At 38.9% G+C, this 23,531-nt stretch overlaps 1 protein-coding gene across 7 annotated transcripts in view; it reads right to left on the bottom strand.

Moving 5' to 3' along the window:
- LOC110841414 (putative 3',5'-cyclic phosphodiesterase pde-5) overlaps nt 1-23,531 on the bottom strand; it is a 37,088-nt gene that overhangs the window by 3,050 nt on the left and 10,507 nt on the right. For 3 of the 7 annotated variants that reach the window (XM_087351802.1, XM_087351801.1, XM_087351804.1), the window contains 15 exons: nt 14,302-14,370; nt 13,464-13,616; nt 12,965-13,002; nt 11,895-12,091; nt 10,169-10,307; nt 9,674-9,891; nt 8,800-9,042; nt 8,115-8,328; nt 7,103-7,305; nt 6,635-6,872; nt 5,752-5,910; nt 4,590-4,759; nt 2,817-2,928; nt 2,265-2,345; nt 863-943 (listed from right to left, as the gene is read on the bottom strand). In XM_087351802.1, the coding sequence (XP_087207928.1) occupies nt 863-943; nt 2,265-2,345; nt 2,817-2,928; nt 4,590-4,759; nt 5,752-5,910; nt 6,635-6,872; nt 7,103-7,305; nt 8,115-8,328; nt 8,800-9,042; nt 9,674-9,891; nt 10,169-10,307; nt 11,895-12,091; nt 12,965-13,002; nt 13,464-13,616; nt 14,302-14,370 (2,315 nt within the window). Of the gene's footprint in view, nt 1-862; nt 944-2,264; nt 2,346-2,816; nt 2,929-4,589; nt 4,760-5,751; nt 5,911-6,634; nt 6,873-7,102; nt 7,306-8,114; nt 8,329-8,799; nt 9,043-9,673; nt 9,892-10,168; nt 10,308-11,894; nt 12,092-12,964; nt 13,003-13,463; nt 13,617-14,301; nt 14,371-17,962; nt 18,088-23,531 lie in introns of those variants that run through there. The other 4 variants (XM_087351803.1, XM_022086940.2, XM_022086941.2 and 1 more) reach the window with 4 other exon arrangements.

Here is a 23,531-nt window from a genome sequence, read left to right as displayed (position 1 = left end):
GTAGTAGTTGTGCAGGTTAGGAAAATGTATTCAAGAAGTAAAACAAATGCACATAAACACATTTTAAACATGGGAAACATAAGCTGGAGTATGCATGCACTTGATGTTCTAAGTCGCCAGGCCATGATGTCCATAGAGAATGGAAAGTAAGGCAACATCTTCTGGATATTGCAATGTAAACAGCTACTCAAAATATTTAAGTCTTCCAACAAGTCCATGTGCCAATTGCATGCCATTAACTTTCCAAATGAAGAATTCTTTATGTTCATTTACCTGAGAGGGTATGCAAACAGACTGCCCAATTGTCTGGTGCACAGAAACATGTAAGCAAGTTTTGAAGCAAGCTATGCATATGCCCCTCATTGCAGAATAAAATTCCTATAGTTGCCAACAAGAATACCTTTTATAAATGTTCATTACCTACTAACTAATAAATTTTCACACAGATCTTTGCTTTTGAGGAATGTATGTCATTAAATGGACAGATAAATTGGAAAATGTCAGGTTTTCTGTAATGTGTGGAACCTAATTTTATAATAAAAGGCAAATCAATTTCAAAAGGGAACAATTTATACTTAATGAGTGAATAAAAGCCGTATTGTATAAATAAGACTGAGTATTTGATAATAATTTTATGTAAAAGTAAGTTTCCTACACTGGATGTCTACTGTCTTTTGGCAAATGCCATTTATAAACCAAATTGACTAATGGATAAATGATCAAAGCCCAATTACAAAATTATGGGAATTCAGAAATAGCATTATAATCCATTTAAGAACAAAATCAATTTAATTAGATGAAGCATAATTTATTGAAAGTGTAAATTTGATAACTTGAAAATTTTTAAAGGCTCATTTGTCACCTGAATTGCTCCAAGTTCACATTTTCTGTCACGATCCATGAGAGGAGAGGGTACATGGCCTGCCAACTTTTCTGCATCACCCTGAAAACAGTGGCCAATAGAACGTCAAAATGCTGGCAACATCACAAGCTCAAACCATACAGTTCACAATACCAGTACAGCTGAAGAGGAGCAATAAGTGTTGCTGTCATTGTGGATGATACAAATAAGGCTGCTTTAGAATTTATAAGTCCATTTAAGTGTGAATGTGTGCAACATTTGACTGTGTGGTGGGTTGAATGCTATAACAGTGTCTTATACTGGTAAACTGTCAAATATCTAAAATAAAACTGAACATGCATTACTGCATTTTGATGTTTTATGATCTGACAAATTTAAACATGACACCTGTAATAGTATGAATTTCCTCCAGGTATGCATCTATTTTTAATGTTTCCAGCAAACTATATGTGAAGTTTCCAATACTTCTATAGAATTTTAATGCCATTTTTCTCACAAATTTCACTGTGTGTACCTTGATACGAATTTGAACATACCAATAAATTTATAATACAATTCAGTATCTTGTCCATTTTATCTATGCCACAGATATTACATGTTGAATGATTTCCTACCATTCAAACTTAAAATTAGGATTTATTTAGGTTATTTTCAACTTTCTTTTAGCAAAGTTATTGTTTTTCTGATCTTTAGTGTACTGGAAAGTAAGTGGGATGATAAGATTTTTGACACTAAATAAATAATTTTAAAAATTACTCTTCTCCTAACTTAATCAGGAACCTCATTTCTGTTTGTTTGTATTGTTCCCAGATACATAAATATTGAAACATTTTGAAACAATTATTACATATTAATGCTGAAAATAAAAAGCTTATTTGGAACACACTATCCAAATTCTATAAGTTTTATCATCTGTTTCTAAAATTTGTCTGTAACAATAAGTTGTTGTATCATGTTCTTTTATAAATTTACAAACCATAGAAATACAGAACAGACTTAGATTTAGATTTAGTTTACAGTATCAAGGTACTTATCACATCCCAACGAATGAATTATAGAATAATGACAAGGTACACACAAATACAAAATAAAAAATTTATTCAATAAAAAATCATATTGTCATTAATGGTTAACTGTTAGAGATCATTCCCACCATACTTTGCACATAGTATCATGATTTGTGTTTGTGATTAAAAAATCAGTGCCACAGGAACTGGCAATTTATGGAATAAAAGGCAGGGAAAATCCTACCAAAATGCAACCTTCACTAACAGAGGGATGTAGGATTAATTCTGAAAAGTGTGTAATTCAGGACTAGATTACTGCTCCATTCTGGCTGCACCACATGAGAAGTACAAATATCAGCAGGTGTGGACAGAGAGACAGAGGGTCACTCTCCCACCTGGGATGCTGCCTGTTGATCAGGCTGCTTCCGGTCCATCATTGGGATTGGCGTCCTGCCAGCAGCACGCTCAGCATCACCCTATAAGCCAGCACACTCTTCATATGAAATACACAAATCCTATTTAGCAAGTTCAAATCTGGAACTGAAGAACTGTCCTCCTACTAAATAGCTAATGGCAGAGGTATGAAAGTCACTGTGATTTTAATCTAAACTTAAAAAGTTGGTCAGATGTAGAAAAGATTAATACAAGGATATAAAGTATAAAATGTTATGTAACTTTGCTAATCTGGTTACTCTGAATTCTTACTTCTGTATGAACACTGTTTATAATATGAAATAAAATTATACTTGGGGTGATAATAATTTTTTTAATTATCTTTGTCTTTCATATACCATATTTCTGCTGAATGTGATGGATTACTGAAAAACTCTTAATATAATAGCAATTGTAATTGCAGTAGAGCTGCACTAGAACAATGTCACCTAACAGTCACTGTATGCTTTGAAGGCATGAAAATGGGCTTAGAGTGGTAAAAGTATTGTTCTTACCTGCTCATAGAACTCTTCAAAAATGACTTTCACTGTTTTCACTTGTACATTCCATGGTTTGGCACTTGCAGAAAGGTCACAGGCTGTCATTGCAACTGCCTGAATGAGTAGTCTGAAAGAAAAATGTAAAAATGTGTTACTTGGATATTTATTGATAAACATTGTCTCCCTTGAGGGCACGTTCTCAATAAGGGAAATGATCTAGATAGGTTGTCTGGATAGATGATCTAGCTTGGTTATTATTTCCTTGTACTTCTTTAGCATTTTACATTTATACTAGTGTTTCCCTAGGTGGATTATTTGCTTTTATTTGTATTTCTTCATTTATTTTCTTTGTGTATAATATTGTTTCTATTTTGAGTTTGCCTATATTTGGCTGTTATATTTAATACTGTACATATATATGTTTAGTTAATTTGTTTGCAAAATATTTTTCATTATTATTGTATGTATTATCCATGTTTGCCTGTTATTGGCTTCTTGCTGTTGGCAAACACTTAAACAAATGAATTGAATGATTATAATGTGAATAACCTGGAGTTCTATCAGGGCCTATAATTTTGATGTCATGGTGCTCAGTTAAGCACCAGGGATGACTTTATTTTTACCCCTCCACTCATTATATCACTTCTCTTAGAAAGTCTAAACAAGCAATTTATCATTTACATGAAGGGAAGCAATCAAGTGTTGAAGATTTCTGTCTTCTAGGTTGTTTCACTGTGTTGTCTGATAGATGTTTACCAACGTTTCAACGATGAATCACCCTGATGACGGAGGCAGTATGACCTCTGAAACGTTGGTTAACATCGACCAGGCTACACAGCACAACAACCCAGAAGACAGAAATCTTCATACTCACTGCTGTGAAAACCTCAAATCTCACAATCAAATGCTGTTAGCAGAATACAAAGTAGGTGCAGGAGCAAACCTCTTTGAATTTAACTGGTTTTTGGTAGTCATATTAACAACCTCATTGGAGTTATTCCTTCTTTAATTTTTTTCCAACTGCAGAGTGTTATGTAACCTTGCAGAGTCCAACAGGGGCTGACATTTAAGCATGAAAGAAATCTGAACATTTTTGGGTTTTTATAGCTTCAAAAATTAACCTCTATCAAAAATCAGAAACATAATAAAGAATCCAAAAACTGATAATCGAATTAACATAAACCATGTTCAGAACGTCAGAATGTTCCATAACTATTTAGTTTTGTGACTAGCCTGGTCTTTACATGTATCAACATAGCGACATTACTATACAAAAAGATATATCGCACATCTTTAATAAACTTTTACTTCTTAATGCTGGTTACTAAGAACATTAGATTATTAGATTACCCTTCCACATGCATCTTCAATAAACTTCATTAACAGTAACAGAACAATTTAACCTTTATTGACAGCATATCATGTCTTATGTGCAGGCCAGCTGGCTTCTTGTTGCATTAGCATACTGCTAAACTGTTAACCAAGAGTTAAAGTCCAACCATCAGCCCCACAGTACAAGGGTTTTAATTCCTTATGCCCATACATTACAGGTCAAGTGTTAAATGACACATGAAAGTTAGTGCACTGCAAGAAACAAACGCTGAATTATTCTTGTGTATTATTAAATTCAATCTTATAAGCGAAAGATGTAGTATCATGCATACTTTTTGCTATTTACCAACATGGTACTGCATGATGATAAAGCCAATATGGTTTTCTAGCAACTTCCAGACAAGCAGAAGGAAGGAAACAGGGATACAGAAGGTTCTTACATTATAGATAGTCTACCTGTGTTCTGAATCTCCCCAGGAGAAAGTCTGCTCAGCAATAAGCTGTGATAATTTGGCCTTGTTGGGGAAGAAAAGTGCCAAATCTGTGGCCAGGATGCAATGCTTCACATAACCCAACACCTGCTTATACTCCCAGCTGCTCAACTTGCTGAAGATGTTGTGGCCTTTCTATAAACATTAACACATAAAGTACTCACATGTATTTGAGAAGCGCAGCATTTGAATGTAAGGTTGGGTAGTAGATAGGCCTGTACTGACTAACACTTTATGGTTCCCTCAGTTCTTGCAAATGAATGCCAGAATAACATATTGAAATACTGCATTACCAGTTCCTCTTCCACCATTTCCAATTCACATTACATTATATTAAACAACATTAAATTTTACAAGTGCTTATTAGGTTTCAATCTGGGGCTGTATGTGAGAGCTGTAAGAGACCAGAGCTCTCTAGAACATATATGATTCAGTCTCACCTCACTTATGTAATGGTGAGAAACAACATTTTAAGATGAAGTCTTACAACATGAAGCTTCAATTTAGTGGCACATGAAGGAGGATGAGAATGGCAGGGCATGTACTGGGGAGATAAGATGCACATAATTTTGATTTGAAAGCCTGAAGGAAACACCTAGCTATAGATGGGAGGGTATTAATAAAACAGATGTTAAGAATACAGGATGGGGTGTTCAGACTGTATTCATGTGGCTCAGAATAGGATGGGATCTTCTGAACAGAGTAAGAAATCTTTAGTTTCCATAAAATTTGGGGGTCCTTTTAACTAACTAAACAATTATAAACTTTTCAATTAAGACTCTACTTCTTGGAGTTAGTTACTTTTAGTTATGGCCTCTGAAACTAGCATTGCCTAGAACTCTTCAGGACTTAAAATAATCTGAGTCAGTTACTGGCAGCATTTAATACGAAAACTACTCATGTTCTGACAACTATGCCATACCTACCATGCTAGCAAATCATTGCCTTAAACCAGCAAAAATTTTGAGGATCCACAGACTCAACTATACTGTTGGAAGTTACATTTACTACACCACAGAAACTGATGGGTATGTTCATGTTAGAACTGTTAACTGTGGTGTTGGGTCTAACATACTTGAACAATTTCTGTATATATATCTTGGTGAAGAAGTAGGCCTATATGTTACCTGCTGCAGAATGGTAACAGTCTGGTTAAAATGGTGGTGTTCCATTGTGGATGTGCTGTAAATGGCTGCCAGTGGAGATTCTGTGTCCAGCATAAATTTATTGTTTTTTCCTCGATGATCTAGGTCGTGGCACAGAGAGGCAATGTATAGTGCCAGGCACTGCAAAAAAATCATTGGCATTATGTAAAAACACTGCTGAACATTAGCTATCTGATGGTCAGATAACAAAGTACTTAGACATCTGAACAATTAATTGACTAAACAGATACTATATAACCTTTTCTGTTATTGTATCTCCTTCTTATTTTCTTCTTCCTGTGGCTCTACAACCCAGTGTGGGTCTTGGACGCCTCCTTTTGGAGATTTTGTTGATCTATTTAGTTTTAGGCATTTAGTAGGGACTTCTTGGACGAGTGATCAGCCCATCGCAAAGCCTCTACCAAAGAGGTGGGTGAGAAATGGCAGCTCAATTTTGCTTACGATACATCTTGTTCATGCTCGTAAGGTTCTTTTACATGGTGTAAATTTACGCCATGGGACTGCCAGATTTACTTCCCCTCCAAAGCAAGTCGTGCTACGGATTTTTATCACCCTTAAAAATCCATCAACCTCGGCCGGGTTTGAACCCACAAACCTTGGGTCTAGTGGCAACCATGCTACCACTAGACCACTGAGGGCGACTTTGTACCTCCTATGACCTCCTTTAAATTACTGGAATACTAATTTTCATGTATTGAATTTCCTCTTAACAAATGACTTTCAAGGAATGCTTATATTCTTTCTTTATAATCACATGTTCATAACAAGCAAGAATATGTATTTTGGACTGCTTGTTTCTGGTATCATTAAAATATTACTTTAATTTCACGTTGTTAATACCTACTTCATTGGCCTTGAAAGTGTTCTGTGTGTGCTTGATAACACTATACATGGAGTTAGCTACAGAAAACCCATGTGTCCAATTATGGTACGGCACTCGGCGATAGTTCTTTCTCACTGTCAATGTGAATCTGATGAGGCTGTCACTATCAAATCTTGAAAGTCCAAATAAGTCCTTGAACATGTAGATAGCATGTTTGGCTTTCTCAAAATCATCCAGCTTGAAGACACTGAAGTAATAGCTACAAAATATATAATATTACAATAAAAAATTGTGCACTTCACTTTTAGCACAATATTCTTAAGAAGTACAGACAACTGATAAGAATTTTAAGAAATATTTAAATAATTCAATAGGCTGTAGCCAATCACTCAAAAAACAGTAACAATATGTCTCTAGTTCTTCTACAAATAATTAGCGAGACATTTTCTGACACAGTGTAAGATAAATTAAGAATGTCAGGTGACTTACTCTTCTATACCAGGGATGGAATTTGGGATTTTCTGCTCTTGTGCACGTGTCACCTCTGTATCTGAGCAGGTGTTGTGGTAGCTGAGTACCTCCAGAGCTACACGATACTTCTGTTCTGATCTGGCAATTTTATCATACAGCTTAGCATGATGCAGGGCCAAGCCACAGTAGACTGCAAACATCTCAAATGCATCCTCATCCTCCTACACACACAAAATGCTGAGCTGAAGTTGTTCATAATCTACCATTCTGTTTTACTAGTAAATATTTACATAGACTGCTGGAATTACATCCAGAGAATGGAAATATAAATTCTGCCTAATCAGTAAATATAACTCTTTCAGAACTGTAGAATAAGGCATAGAATATACTTGATGGGCAGTCTTAAGAGGAGAAACCATTTGAAGATCTAAGCATAGATGGATGATGATATTAAAATGCATCTAATATAAATGGATTAGAAAGGTGGGGACTGGATTCACTTGGCTCAGGATAGGGACTGATGATGGGCTCATATGAATATGGTAAGGATCCTTCAGGTTCCATAAATGGTGAGGAATTTCTTGACTGAGTTACTATTGAGCTTCTCAATAAGGACTCTGCTTCATGGAATTAGTTATTACAAATATGTTGTTTACATGGACAAGTAAAAGAATACTACAAAAACTGGACAGATAATCCCTTAAGAATGGTGGTTTCTCAGATGCCAGAACAAACCTAAGAGTACAGATCTACAGGAATAGCAGAATGACAGATATTACTTTGTACATCCTCAAACATGATGGACAGATCAATATAAGGTCAGAACTAACCAAAAGGTTTAATCTTTGACTGTTGATGATGATAGTATTTTTAGATAGAAAACTGAATAATGAAAGGTTCTGAACTGAGTGGTAATAAGCATTCCTCAAATTTAATCTGTTCTTAACATCTTCATGAATGTTCTGGAAAGGAAGGCTACAGGAGAAAACAAACTGAATAAAATTAACCCCACACAGGATGGTTTACTTACTTTAGTAAAGCATCCACAATGTTTGTTAACCATCTGCACCACTCCAATGACATTGCCACGAATGAATATGGGCATGCACAGTATGGTCTTGGTGCGGTATCCTGTTAACTTGTCTATTGTTCGGTTGAACCTCGAATCACAGTATGCATCAGTGATGTTCAGCACCTCACCAGTTTTAGCCACCTGTCCTGCAATACCTGTGCCAACTGGGAATCTGTAACACATGTCAACTCAAAGCATGAAGCATAAAGTTTCATACAAGTGAAATTATTACTGATTTTAAAACTCTGAATGTAAGTGTGAATATATTACTTTAGAAAATTTCTTAGCCATTGATGGTTACTTACAACGTGGACTATCCCATGGTAAACACCCGAAATTGGAGAGATTATGGTAATAATTAAGATACAAATGGAAGTTATTGAAATGCCTGTAATTAAGTCTTTAATTATTTATTTAATTTCATTTTCTTGTGACTTTCACCACACTTCCGAAGTAGACAAATTTATTTACTTCCTTTATCTCTTTTCCATTTATTTTCACTGCTAATTTCTCAAGAGTTATCAATAATTTCTTCTCTAAGTTTGTTTCCAGTTTGTATTTGTTGCACACAAGAATTACTTTATTTTAATAATCTAGATGTTTGTGTAATTATGACTCTTCAACCGTATATTAAAAAACATACCTGATCTCTGTGGAGTTTTGCAGTTTTGCAATTGACTCTTCACTACCTGAAACTCCGCCTCCAGTCTTGCTGTCCGCAGCTTCCTCACTTGTAATTCCAATGTCAAATATGCGTGCATATAGTTCCTTGTTCCTACTGTCTACAAGGAAAAGAGACGCCCTGTCGGCATCCACAAGACGCTGTGCAAAATTCATTATCTTCATAATGAGAGTATCCATACTCACCATGTCTTGAAAGATGGACCTGCAGCAGAAAACTTTTTCTCAAAATTAGCCTTGGTTACATAACATCATAATGTCCCCTTAACCCACCAAATCTGCTCAGCATAAATTACAGGTGCTAACTTGTTATGAAATGCTATTTTCCTTCCTTTATCTATTACAACAATAGTTTTGTAGCTGACCCTATTAAACAGAAGCTTAACAAATCACCTGACAATCATAAAAAATAGAGTGGAAGTAAAGGAGACTTCCATCAAGCTACGCAGATTATTTCACTCTCACAAGCTGCATATCATGCCCGTTGCAAATTAATGATCATAAAATATGCTGAAGGAACAAATAATTGTGGGATGACAATGAAATACAGCATTTCTCTACACAATATGATGTACTGAGTAGATAAATGACAGATTGCACACACAAGTTCTTATGCAAAAAAGCATTCTATATTGCACTACAATGAGAAACGCTACAGAGATGGAAACAATTTCAATTTTATGGAAAATAATAGAATATAAAATTTTATTTGAATAAAAAGTAACATTATTTTCCCTCAAAATCTGCCATTATTAAAGAGGGTTGTCTTAAATCTGAGGTCATCTGATAATTGGGTTAAATACAGTAAATATGAACATGCAAAAACAGTGACTCACTTGACTACAGCTAACAAGAAGTCATTTAGCTTCCTCTGCTTGTTCATGCTGAGGTACAGCTGTGCATAGTGCAGAGCAATGCCGCCCCACACCAGGTAGCTGCTGGCAATCTCTTCATCCTCCTCATGGAATGGGTCGCCTCGCCATAACTCTACCACAGCGGCCAACTGGCCATCAGTCTGTATGACAGGTTGATACAGCGCATGGGCCGCTCCATTCTGCAAGAAAAGTCAAATTTGAAAACACAAATCTTCTAACAACCTGCAACAGTGCTCCATTATTCCAGTTTGTGGTAGCTCAGTGAATAGAGTGACTGGCTGATTGAATGATCGGAATTTGATCCCTGGCACGGATAGGAATTTTTTCATTTTGGCCACATGTTCAGACTGCACGTGTTATGTCAGTCCACAGTTACACTTTAATACTATCCCAATCTGTGCCAGGTTTATATATGCACTTTCATTTAAAATAATAAAAAAGATTAATTAATGTTACTTTGTTAGGAAGTCTATCAGGGAATCTTGGGTCGAGCTCTCCTCTGGACAGTCTGAGGGGCTCTCTCGTTTTGGCTACATATACAGGTACAGTGAGGTCTGACCCCATCCTTTCCATCACAGTCTGCCCATTCTCCAACCTGTAAGAAAATGTGATACATGTATTGGAAAACAGGTTGTCACTAAGTAATCTTAAATTTACATGAATACCTCCGCTTGTTACATTGACTTCAGCAAATTACTTCTTACATATATCTTCCACAATTTAATTACCCCAAAACTGTTTGGGATACTAGAAAATGGACCAAGCTCAGAAACCCAGTAACTGTAATTATGAAGGTGGAGTCCCAGGCACATAACTACGGCGTTCGACTACGTAAGAAATTGCCAAGTATATGGGATAAAGACGTGTTCAAAGACCACAAGAATCAGACTGCGTATGTTATTAATAAATTTAAATTAGTAACCTACAGAGGTTGATTGTCTAATTATTCATCACCCAGCAGTATGACCTATGTCACCCGCCATGACACAAGAGTTCTGTCATTGCTCTGCCACCAAGAAAGGCACAAACCATGAGAAACAGCCGTGAAAAAACACCCACGCAGAAAATACTTTACTTCATGGTTTTGTATGGGTGTGAAACTATGTCTCCAATTCTAAGACAAGAAAATAGCCTAGTCAGAGGATGTCTAAAAATAAAATGCTGATGAGAGAAGAGGAAAATGGAAAAATTATATAACGTGTAACTTCGAAATTGTATCTCTTCAGAAAATATTAGGATGCAAGGCAGTTTGCGCCTTGCCTCAGCGACTACTTCTCACGCATAACTGTGGTGCTGGTAGTCTAAACATTATGCGGACGGTCTGTAATATTATCGATTAAACTTCTTGACGGAGACGGGCTAAAGTATACATTTGATGAGAAAAAACAGCTGTTCACAAATAGCTACTTAACATACATTTAAAAGTTAAAATTATTTAAATTCGAATTTGGGGCAGCACATCGTATATAATTTAAGAACTGATTCGACCTTATAAAACACTGAACAGGTCTTAGAGTTTGACATAGGCGTACCTAGAAAGAGGAAGTACTGTATTTAAAAATATATATTTCACGGAAATTAATTTTAATTTACTATAATAACCCAATAATTAATATAAATGACTTATAGATGGCCTATTTAACAGCTTTTGAAGTGCAAAATTTTGTCTCACAAGGTTCTCCGGTCTACGGGCAATTACGTACCATTAACACTTTGAAGCTTAAACTAACCAACAGACAAACTAAACATGGGCGGAGTTTTGCGCGAAGCCGAACATCGTCTAAATTATATTTAAAAATCCACTACATAACTTAAAGAAAGCACAATCCGTCTCCATTACAAACATCAACTTGTTAATGCTGTTAAAGAAGCATTCGCCATCTCCTATGAGAATCATATGAAGCCCGTACATCCATTCTACGGGCAAAATACACAATTAATTATAATTAAATAATTATTGTTACAACAGATGATACGTAGCTGCCAATGGGCTTTAAATGATAAAGCCACAGTGCGCTTTATTAATTTCTCGTAGAGTTCCTTAGCCCGTCAAAAAACAATGCATGCCTGCTTCACTCCAGGGTCAGACTGATATCGGCGTCCTTCGAGTGCTTTTTTCAGAAACCCGAACAAATTAAACCCACACGTCCGGATTTTGCGGCTTTTTTATGCTGAAAAGTACCTTCCGTCCTGACCCAGATAGAGACCCAGCATCTCTGGGTCGCCATTCTCTGCCAGGTAGAGCTGGTAGCCTTCTGCCCCCACAGCAGAACAGATACAACCCGCCAGTTCCCACAGGACGTGAGCTTTGTTTGGTCTCTGCTGAAGCGACCTCGTCAGTTCCTGAAGCATCTGTCGCTTGTCGGCATGCACACAGAACTGTGGGCGGAATGCAGAAGTGATACCTATTGCCATGTAACTGTGGGGTAAAACGCAGGAATAGAAAGTACTATTACATTATTTATCAATGTCAGAGGCCTGTGGGGTTAAATGAAGAAACGGTATGTTTATCGCCTACGGAAAACCATGAGGTAGGCTGCATAAATTATATTAATTAATTAAGTTTTATCAGACATTTAGAACTGTGGATTAAAGCTCAGAAATTGTACACATGACTTGGGTTCTATTTGTATCAAGGAACGTTTGATACTCTGCAAAAGAAGAGTGTGTTCCATTGCGTAACGCATGACTAGACTTTTCAACAACGAAATTTCCAAATTAAATTAGGACATAATAAACATAACGTTTTATTGAATATGTAGGGCTACTACTGTTCTCTTTGCTTTGTAATCAGTACCAGTTTCGGATAATCTGAAGCAGAACTCGTGTATGTAGGAAACGGCTGGTGTCTTTGCTCTAGCCAGGGTTTCATGCTTGAACGCGTTCAGTTGCTGTCTATGTTCGTCTTCCGTGTTGTGACGTGTGTACTCGTGGGTAGATTAGGTCTATACCGTTTCCAGCGCTGACGATGAAGACAGTATGTTTCTCCGAAAAAAAATTATCTATCTACAAGTCCACATGGCCTTAAAACCTAGAAGACCAACACCGACTCTCTAACCCCCCATTTCCAATGTTTCTGGCCTTTTTGACAGCATTCTTGTTTGACCTGTATCCAACTGAGCAGCGTATTACATTTTATTTTGCGGTACAGAATAAATAATGCATGACTGCATTTATGATATTTCTGGATCTTTACCATTCAGGAAAAAACGAATTCAGTGTAAGAAGATATTCATGTTAAAAACTACTTACTTTCCATCTTGACAAACTGGTTTTCCGTCCATTCTTACCTGAAAACAGAAACATCATTTAAACCAAGAACCTTCATTACAGCTGGCAACAGTACTTCAACCTCAAAATTTTACGCTGTATATTCCACAAAACTCTTTCTAGACCTTCATAGCCACTAAACTTTTAATTTAAGCTTTGATTTCACAATTACGGCCCTGAATAAACTAAATTAAACGATACGATTTATAATACGATCCGCAGTGGTGTGTTAAGCGACGTTCAAACACGCCCAAATTAAGAGTGAGAATTATAACTCAGTTTCACATGGAGAAGAATTAGATTAACCCATAGACTCTTTGCAATTTACTGAATTAAATACCAATTCACGCTAATGTGAATTATAACGCGCATTGCGTGAATAGCTTTTGCCGTTACAAGGTCTCCTTTTGCATTTTTGGCCCCTGACAACAAGAGGGAGGCAGAGTTGGTTCAGCAAAGCAAGGTACACTTAAGTACTTACCCGTAGCCGAAGTGTCGGGGCGCTTCTTGGCTCGCTGCGTGCTTCGGATCATCCACCGCTCCAGCGTCTCCAGTTCTACTTCCTCCATGACGAAGCGCTCCAGGAAGTCGGTATGCGATCGCAGGAACGCGCGTACCTGTTCCACACTCGATTCTGCAAATACCGTTCCTCCATGTAACTGGATCTCTTTGCAGAACATCCGTTTGCCTGACTGTCCGCAGCTTTCGTCTCCCAAAAATTCATTGTCAGGGTCGAGTGATTAGTAATCCTGCCACCATCCTGACTTTCTTCGGGGTTTTCTTTATAAAGTCAACAAGCAACTGCCTCTCCAACGTCACCGAAGTCCTATGCCGCCCTCCCCTCTGACCTCTGATGTACCTGATACTGGTAACTGCTATGTGACGACTTCTATGGAGCTGTATTTCAACCGTCTCTACTACACCGCCTCAGGTTGTCCCGCTATACGCCATGTAGGCGTTCGAGGTTAGAGGTGGTATAGCTTCTATTCATTCTTAACCTCGGCACTAGATATTAGGTGAGTGGTGAGCGTCACGCCCCGGGAAAGGGCCCCGGTCCCCATTGTCCTCTAGCCTCTGCGTCTGGGGCTGGGTGGGCCCCAGACGCAGAGGCTAGAGGAAACATCCTCTGCCCCCATCGGGGATCAAACCCCGGTCGTCCAGTCAGTTAGTCACTACACTGACTGAGATACCCCGGCTCCTCAGCTACAGAGAGCGTCGTTGAATAAACCACAAACATATACAATAAACTAACCTAATATTGAGAAAACATTCAGCAATTTTTGTCATGGCGCCAGAAACACGGCTGTGTGAATACTTGCCAGCAGCATGTCCGTCACAGGGTTCTCCTCGGGTCACAGAGCCGTTCACGGTCTGATGCTGTCCCGCTCCTGCAAACAACATTCGCAGTGGTTTCACACGTGCTTGCTGCCTCCATCACCAGGGCGATCGCCCTGATGTCTGAGGCACTGAGCACACATGAAACGTCGGTCTACCTCTAGGAGATTACACGGCGAAATACACCAGAAAGCTGTAATTTTCAGAATCGCCGCTATGAGAACCTAAAAATCTCACTTGATGTCCTCATTACGAGAGCATGCTGGCGCCTGCTTTATGTTAAATGGACGATAAGAAAGGAAGGCTAGCTCACGGTGCGTGAAATGGGGTAGCTCTGTTTATGTCACAACGATTACGGAAGTCCAACTGGGTTATTGATCGTTCATAATTTAAACTGAATTTCATTACCATGGCTTAATAGCAAACAGTTCATTGCTACTGGTATTAAATAAACCGTAGTTCTGAGAAGAATATCCAAAACTAAAATACAGGAAGTAACAGAAAGCTGGAGGAAAGTTCAAGAATCAGATCTACATAATTTTCATTCTTCACCAAATCTTATTAGGACGATAATATCAAAGAGTAAAGATAGGCAGGGCATTTGAAATGTGAAGGAGATATGAGAAATGCATCCAAGGCTTTTGCCGTAAAACCTGAAGGGAAGAGACTGCTTGGAGACGCAAGTGTGAGTGAGAGAATATTATTAAAATGGATTATAAAGTCACGGGTTGTGCAATCTTGGACTGAATTCACTCGGCTCAGGTTAAGATACATCGGCGGGGTATGGTGGTAATTACCTTTCGGACTCCATGAAAGGAAGTAAATTACTTTACTAACCGGATGAACAACTACAATAACCTCAAGGACCGTGCTGCATGGAGTAATGAGGAAGGCATTAATATGAACATTTAAATACGTCCATAATCATGATTTTTGTAATCTAGATTATTCATCGCGCTATCATTAGGTAGCATAATTAAGGGGAGAGAAAGAGAAAGCAAGAGACGTAGCACGCACTAAAACGTTTTAGTCGGGAACAAAGAAAGGAACAGACCACTTAAAATATAAAGGATTAAGTGCGATGATAATATTAAAGTGACGCTTGAAATGGGCTGTGAAGTTATGAGCTGGGTTCATATATCTCAGGATAGGATCCAATTGCGGAATACAGTGACAATTAACTTTCCGTTTACGCAAAATATGTGGGATTTATTGACTAGATCGGTGACTATAGATCAGCTTCTCAAGAAGGACTATTCTCCAGCGTGAGATTTCAGGTCTTCATGGAGACGAGTAAAAAGATGGCTGTGTTCTTTGTTGTTACGACGTGTAATCTGTTAGTTTATCGACGATCCCCCTGATTATGGAGGCAGCAGGCTTCTCTAATACGTCGACAAACTTCCACCACATTTCACGGCTCTACAGCCCAGAAGACAGTCATCTTTTTGTTTGCCATTGTGTTATTTAGTCAACATATTCACTTCCAGATATTTCTTTTTATTATCTAAAATAATTTATAACTTTTTAAAATTGTTATTGACACACAATGTCATAATTCTGTTTTACTTAAAATTTTTGCAAATGTCAGAATAATATTACAATGCAGTGAGGATAAAAGACAGAAAACAAAATAATATAATAGAAGGCTTTCTTCCATGTTCACTTTTTGCTTTATGAAAAAAGTGACACAAAACAGAACACAAGATTCAGTTCTGTGACATGACACAGGAGGACCGATGTGTTATTATCATTACTGATAGCTGGATGAAGCTTAGACGAATATCACAATTACAGAACTGAGTCATCGACGGTCGCTTGGAATGAAAAACACACTTATTGGCCGCTACCCTATACAGCGTTCAATAAATAGGCCTAAACCGATGTGAAACAAATGACAGGTATAATTATCTCCCCCCCCCCCCCCTCAACGCATTTCTGCACCCAATCAGATTCATCCTACGGCTAACTCAGGAACCGGATACTAGGCTAGTACACAGACATAGGTCGAAGTTTGCTATGAAACTACATGCAGTTTTTCATCGATTCTCAGATTATTAATAAATTGCACATAAAGAACAACGAGGAAATATACAAAATAGGGCCCAAGAAATTCTGTTTGGCACTGGCGATCGTAGAATATTCTGAAGTTCCATTAACAGGAAAAAAATATGCTGTTGAATACTGGGTCTGTCGCATCACTGCATGTACAAACAGCACAAAACGTTTTTTTTTAAAAACAATTTTGTCTGCGCAGCTTGCTGTAATGAAGCTATCTTTGCCTTCCGTTGCAATCATTAACAGATGAGTTGCCGCCACTCAATTATGCAGGCTTCAGATAAGAGGCGTCATGTGAAGTTAATTTATTTTGTTTGTTTTGTTCCTTTTTTTACGTTGCTCCGTACTCAGTCGGAACGAAAACATAGATACGAGAAAATTAGAAGGCTCGGGTAGTTTTGACCGACCGTCGCGGTTAAGTGGTTAGTGCTCTTGCTGGTATTAGAATGCCACGGGTTTAAATCCCGGCCCAGAGGTCGCCTAAATCAAAATAAGCTGTGACTCCTCCCTCTAACATCCTATCCAAATCATTCACAAATTATGCAACAATTTAAAGCTGGAAAAATCAAGGTTATATTTTAATCCTGTAACAAAAATTCGCGTTTTGCTGCTCACTACAATAATTCATGAGTCACGTATAGAGTTACCGATAGTAACAACCACACGGGACAGTGTTTCTGAACTCGTGACCAGCGTTCCCCTGCCGGCCCACAAATTCCAGCATTTACACAAATCCATGTTCTCTATGCAAGCAGACCTGAAAAAACTGATAGTTACTTAGCGAGGTAAAAAATTTACCACCTTCTACGGAATCAGGAGGGAAAGCCACTTGGCCCTCTTCTGAGGCAGATTAATCCATTGTAATTAATTTTAATATTGTCCTAATATTTATCGTATGTCGAGGTCTCGCACGCGGCTTCCTTACTTCATCTTCTGAATAACGTTTTGAGCCTATTTCTTAGATCTCACATATGAAGCATGTTTTTCCCTTATCATCTTCATTGATTTTATCATTTCAGTAATAAACTATATGACGAAGGCTACAAATTATGAAAATATTCATTGTTGAATTGTCTTCAATTGTCTTACTACTTTCTCTCTAGATTGTCCAAATATTGTCCCCTGTACGTCGTTCTCAGACTCCCTCAATCTTCAATTAGGGATGGACCCCAGGTTCAATACTCATAGAAGAACAGGACAAATTATAGTTATGTAAGATTTGATGTTTTCACAGCGGTGAGTATGAAGATTTTTGTCTTCTGGGTTGTTGCGCTGTGTAGTCTGGTAGATATTTACCAACGTTTCAGAGGTCATACTGCCTCCGTCATCAGGTCGATGAATATTTATATGACCTCTGAAACGTTGGTAAATATCTACCAGACTACACAGCGCAACAACCCAGAAGACAGAAATCTTCATACTCACCGCCGTGAAAGCCTCAAATCTTACAGGAATATGATCCTTTACTACTCCTACTCACTAGGTATGAAAATTCAGTAGCAGAACAACAACAATATTAAAATTAGCAAAATTTCCGTCATGCAGTACAAATGGCATTGCTGGGGGCGGAAGGAACACAAGTGGACTTACGACTCGTTCTTCCTCCGCGCCATAGTTTGGCGATGCCGTCTGCTAGTCCGCTCCACATGGCATCTCGCCACACACCAACCAACTGACAGGCAGACCGCCTGCCTTACTGACATCCCGCCCCAATATAGACTACACGCATGCACGGGCTATGACGTGGGGCGTGCAGTGGTAGTGAAGGTTGCTACTTTTAACTACCGGCGATCTAACAGAGATTTGGATACTGGGTTATTTAACGATGCCATTTCAACTGTAAAGGTTGCATAGCACATAATGGTGTAGTGATACCACGAAATTAATATAAGCGTCTGGATAGATGTTATGGCCTATTTCAAAGAGCTAATCGTGTATCGTACAGACTAAATAAAACCACAGAACATTTGTATAAATCGGTAGCCTGGCCGAGGTTCAGACACCATACAACATAAAATAGTTACCGCTAGACCAACGTAAGCCATAGGTGTAATGGTATTACAAAGAAAATTTGTGTAAGCTATACGAAGTTTTAGAGGATATTTTATACGTTTTAGAATGGTTATATTTTGTTCGTCGTAATAATATAGTAACGCGGGGAAAGTGAAATGTGGGAGATTTTTGTCTGTGTTATCACCAAATGACTGTGAAGAAATGATTATTACCATTTTCTGACAAGGCGAGCTTCTTTTTGCGTGGATATTGGCACGCATGCCTAGTTTTAAGCCATCGTTCATTCTGAAAAAGTAGCGTCTGAATCACTTGCACGTGTGATTTGTTTGATAGTAGCAGTATGTCCGTCAATCTTATATCCTGCTCTGTCCTTTTTATTCAAGTTGGCTTTTTGCATGTTATGAAAGTCCTCATCATTCTTGAAGAATACCCCACTAAGTCTGACGCAACTGAAAGAACCTCTCGCCACTAGCGGAGTGACCTCTCTGGGGCCCGCGCGCGGCTTCAGAGGGCCCCTCTACAGGGCCACAATTTACGCCCATGTACCTTCATACCATTTCATCCCACCCAACCAAAATTCTGGACACACCAGAAGCGCTCACATGTCTGTTATCAACATTCAACTTGCACAAAACTTTCGGATAACATTGCAGCCAGCTTCTTAAGGCAGCTTATTTTCTTTCCTGCCTTAATTGATTCATTTACACTAAAGCTGTAGGTATGTGGTGCGATCGGAAAGTTTCAAGACTGCGCCTATAAAAACCCGTACACTTATCTCAGGTATTAAATTCATCCATCACCCTCGAAGTAGTTCCCCTGGGAGTGAACACAACGATCCCAGCGCCACTGCCAAGCCTGGAAGCATCCCTGGAAATCTTTCTTTGTCAGCCTGTCATGCACCATCTGCAATTCTGCCTGAATCTTTTCTATCGTCTCAAATCTCCTTCCCTTTAGCTGAATTTTCATCTTTGGGAAGAGGAAGAAGTCACACGGAGCTAAATCCGGCGAATAAGGAGTGTGCGGGATGACAGCCATGGTGTTTGAGGACAAAAACTGCCGAACTTTGAGGGCGGTGTGCGCTGGCGCGTTGTCATGATGCGTCGCATGTGGAGTTCTTCCTTTAGAATCAGCTGACAGGTCCCATAGCCTATCCCAACAATGTCGCACAAGTCGTTGATGGTACGACGTCGATCTTCGTGAATGGCCTGCCGAATCTTCGTAACATTTTCGGGCGTTGTGCTCGAAGATGGTCGTCCAGAACGCTCGTCATCATCGACAGAGATTCGGCCATTTTTAAAACGTGAATGCCACACAAAAGTTTTTGCACGACCCATTGCGGACTCCCCAAATGCTTGCTTTAGCATTTCATAGGTTTCCGTAGCCGTTTTGGTGAGTCTTTGGCAAAATTTGATTTTTTCATGAAAATCCGCCATTCCGAAATCGCAGGAGGGTCGGTGTAATGCACTACCAAAACGCCCGTAACTAAGAAACAAATGCTAATTCGATGATGCCGGCTGGCACACTGATTCACTATGAATGAAGGCCACACCCCTTAGCGGCAGAAGCTTGTATTACATCCGGTTCGCCCTCTATTGACACAGTCTTGAAACTTTCCGATCGCACCTCGTATGTTGAATAACAACAGCGAATATCTGGAGTTCGGTGTGTGACTTGAGCTTTCGGGGATTAAGTACTACAGCAAACATTACTGGTCAGTTACGACCAGTCCACAGTCCCAGGGGCTTTCTCTTCGAAAGAGCCGCTTTCCATGCGGTTTCTTCAAAAGAACTTTGTGTGAATTTCGTGGTTCCTTGCCTGACTGCGGAAGTGCTAACCACTACACCGCTACGATTCTTTATCATTACTATTTTTTTTTGTCCCACTATACGCCATGTAGGCGTTTGGGGTGAGAGGAGGTATAGCTCCTCTCTTCCTTGACCTCGGCACTAGATGGGGGTTGTTTTATAAATTCTGTTGTGACTGTACGCAGAAGAGAATCAGTTATCGGCGTGCCTGACAGTTTATATGACGTCCATCGGTGACGTCAGCATAGATGTTGGGACAGTACCGTGCAATTCTTCCTGAAGACGCGGGATATACCCACGACCAACCGCATCCTAAAGGCTGCCGGGCGATGCACATGTTCCTGAGGGAGCTGACAGGACAGAGAGGATTGAGCCATCCACAAGCCTCATGAAATTAGTGAAAATATATCCAGGGCTTTGATTCAGAGACCTCTCCCATCTTCGCAGAGGAACACTTCTCGAATTATGAAATCATTTTGCATTTTATAATTGTACGCTGAGATCCGAACCCGAAAACTTCTTCATACTTTGCCACAACGTTCAGTTCTGGCAGAGAACTACATATCTCATGTAATAACTGTTTCTCCATGACATTGGTGATGCCCAGAACGGACAATCGTTTCTACATCCGTTTGATTTTGTGTGCCATGTTCGGACTCTGGCCACTCAAACGATGTGCAATGTAGCTCCATGTTTGGATCTTGGAAACGCTGCCACTATTCTGGGATTCAAGCATGAAGGATGTCGGTTGCGCAGATTCAGAGATTGTACGTGCTGTGACCACGTAACAATCTAAACCAACCAACAAATGTCTATTTTCACTCCTGATAACGTATTCTTTGTCTCTTAGCTTTCATAACTTCTGGCAAAAATAAAACAGGCGCTGAAACATCGGCAAACTTCTACCAGACTACACAGCGCGACAACCCAGAAGGCAGCCATGTTCAGAATCACCCCGTGAAAACCTCAAATCCTACAAAACAGGCCTATTTCAGGTGCGGATTTTGCGAACACAAGATATATGGTTCGTTTATACCGTCTTTAATTATATTAAAATAGAGGCGGGGAATTTCCAACCCGTGCAGTGTTGCCAAGTCAAATCATGCATCGGCTAATTAACTAACCAAGAAATCAAACAATCGAGTTATCGAAGTAAAACAAGAGCACAAAACTATTACGACTTACCAAACTAAAACAGTAAACATCGATTTATAAGCAGCAGGAAGAAACAAGCTGCTCTGCGCCTTCTCATTTTATCGGATGCGTGTGAGATTGTGCACTGTTCGTTATTACTGCAGGCGTTTTATCGGTGGGACTGAGGAAACACATGGAGGATAACTTTTGTTTAAGCCCTTTTCTACACGTTCCGGAATCTCCCCCCCCCCTGAAACGAAATTTGCGCACAGTAGAAGTTTGAAGATTACTGTCTTCTGGGGTGTCACGCCATGTAGCATGATAGAAGTTTATCTCCGAAACGTCAGTAAACATCTACCACACTATAGGACGCAACATTCCAGGAGACAGACGTCTTCATATTCGTCGCCGTGAGAACCTGAAATCTCACGCAATACTGACATAAATACCACATAAAAATGTAAATCACAAAAATCATATCAGTGTAGTGTAATTATAATTCCGTATTTTCTCCATTTTAAGTCGCCATTCATTGTAAGACACACACTTGATTTAGTAATAGGTTTTCAGGAGAAAAAAAAACGCTATATCGATTCTTAGACGCTATAAAATGTGAGACGCGCCCCGATTTCAGAAATTTTAAAATGTGAAAAAAGTGCGTATGAAAATCGAGGAAATGCGGTATTTATTCCATGTTGTTGTTGACCCTCTGGGAACGCGGCAATTCTCCTTTATATATGAAGGCTATATATCAGTTTTTGGACAGGAAACAAATATCAGTTATGAGCCTCGTACTTTCATGTAGCTTTGCACAAACAAAGATTTGTATCTGCTATAAATCAATATTAGGACCTACGAGGTAGACCTATGCAAAATCATACGGTACACGTTTCGAAAATACAGCATGTGTAATGCCCTGCAATACACCCCCCCCCCCACACACACACTCATATCTTGCTACAGCTGTGGGCATATAGGGAGAATTTATTTCCATATATGAATTTTTGAACATTTTGGAAGATATAAAATGAGTTTTGGGTGACAATATTATAATGAAGACGGATACAATACCTAGTACGTAAATTTGTCTACTCTGTGGGAACTGTCCAACGGAATTTCAAATTATCGTGGGCCTAATCAAAGAAGTCGAACAGCACTGCGTGACTTTGACATTTAGAACGCCGTCTTATTTCACAATGCACTGATGGTGCAATTTATTTTTGTCTTCGAGACCTAGATACCTTACGCAACAGCGACCTGTCTTAAAAACAGCATCGCCGTTAGGAAATATTACTTCGTTATTTAATAATATGTAGGGATAACATATTATTAAAAGTCGGAAAACTGGGGACGGTAGAGTCGCTGAGGGCAACTTCCTCAGTATGTTCCATGTGGCGTACACAAGAGCAAAAGCGTGCTCATTCTCCAACATTACTTCACGTGAAATCGATTGTTGCCCTGCTTAGCCACTCAACAATCATCATCCAGTCTTACTTGACTATATTTATAACCATTCAGTTGAAACACAGTCGTTAAATAGATCCGAAATTAATCATATTCCAATCTACAGCACGAAGTTAAAATACGTCTTTATGTGTTCGTTGCAAGACAGGTATCAAATGAAGGCGTAATTAGTGCGTCCGCATTTTTCATCTCTCGAACTAAAAAATGTGGCACTGGCAATTTGATTTAAATTTTGCTGGGTGTATTTAGTTTTGGTTCATATCGATCTTGTATAACCTCTACTTTATATGATGTTCAAATCTAACTTAAATATTTCTAAAAAAAAATCACTCTACAAGCAATTTATATAAGACGTATGAGTCATTTTTCGACATGGCAAATGTTTAATAAAATTAAAAATATGCCTGACCCTGAAAAGCGGTTGGGTGAAAGCTTTCCAGCAATCTCCAATAAAACAATAAACAAACTTCAAGGAGAGTGAGGTGTCCAGCCGAACACAAACTTTTTCCGGTACAGACTTGAAGCGCAGAATCAACTATCAACGAGGGCTTTAGAAGAGACGAAGCTCTGCCATGTGACACCTTTTTCGACTAGGTTCAAGAGAATTAAAACCATCTCTGCCTAACTCCCCATGCCAACATCTGGCTTATCTTCAAGCCAATGTATGCTCAGACAACTACAGATAAGATAGCGAAACAACAGGTTGAGACTGATGTGCAAAAAGTGTCCAAGTGTTCCATAAC

The sequence above is a fragment of the Zootermopsis nevadensis genome, unplaced genomic scaffold (genome assembly GCF_977971745.1).
Source record: "Zootermopsis nevadensis isolate Lab colony 2312 unplaced genomic scaffold, Znev_1.0 Znev_ptg000020l, whole genome shotgun sequence".
Classification (NCBI taxonomy): Eukaryota; Metazoa; Arthropoda; class Insecta; order Blattodea; family Termopsidae; genus Zootermopsis; species Zootermopsis nevadensis.
The sequence above is the reverse complement of the archived record's forward strand: the minus strand, read 5'-3'. Positions and strand labels throughout refer to the sequence as shown.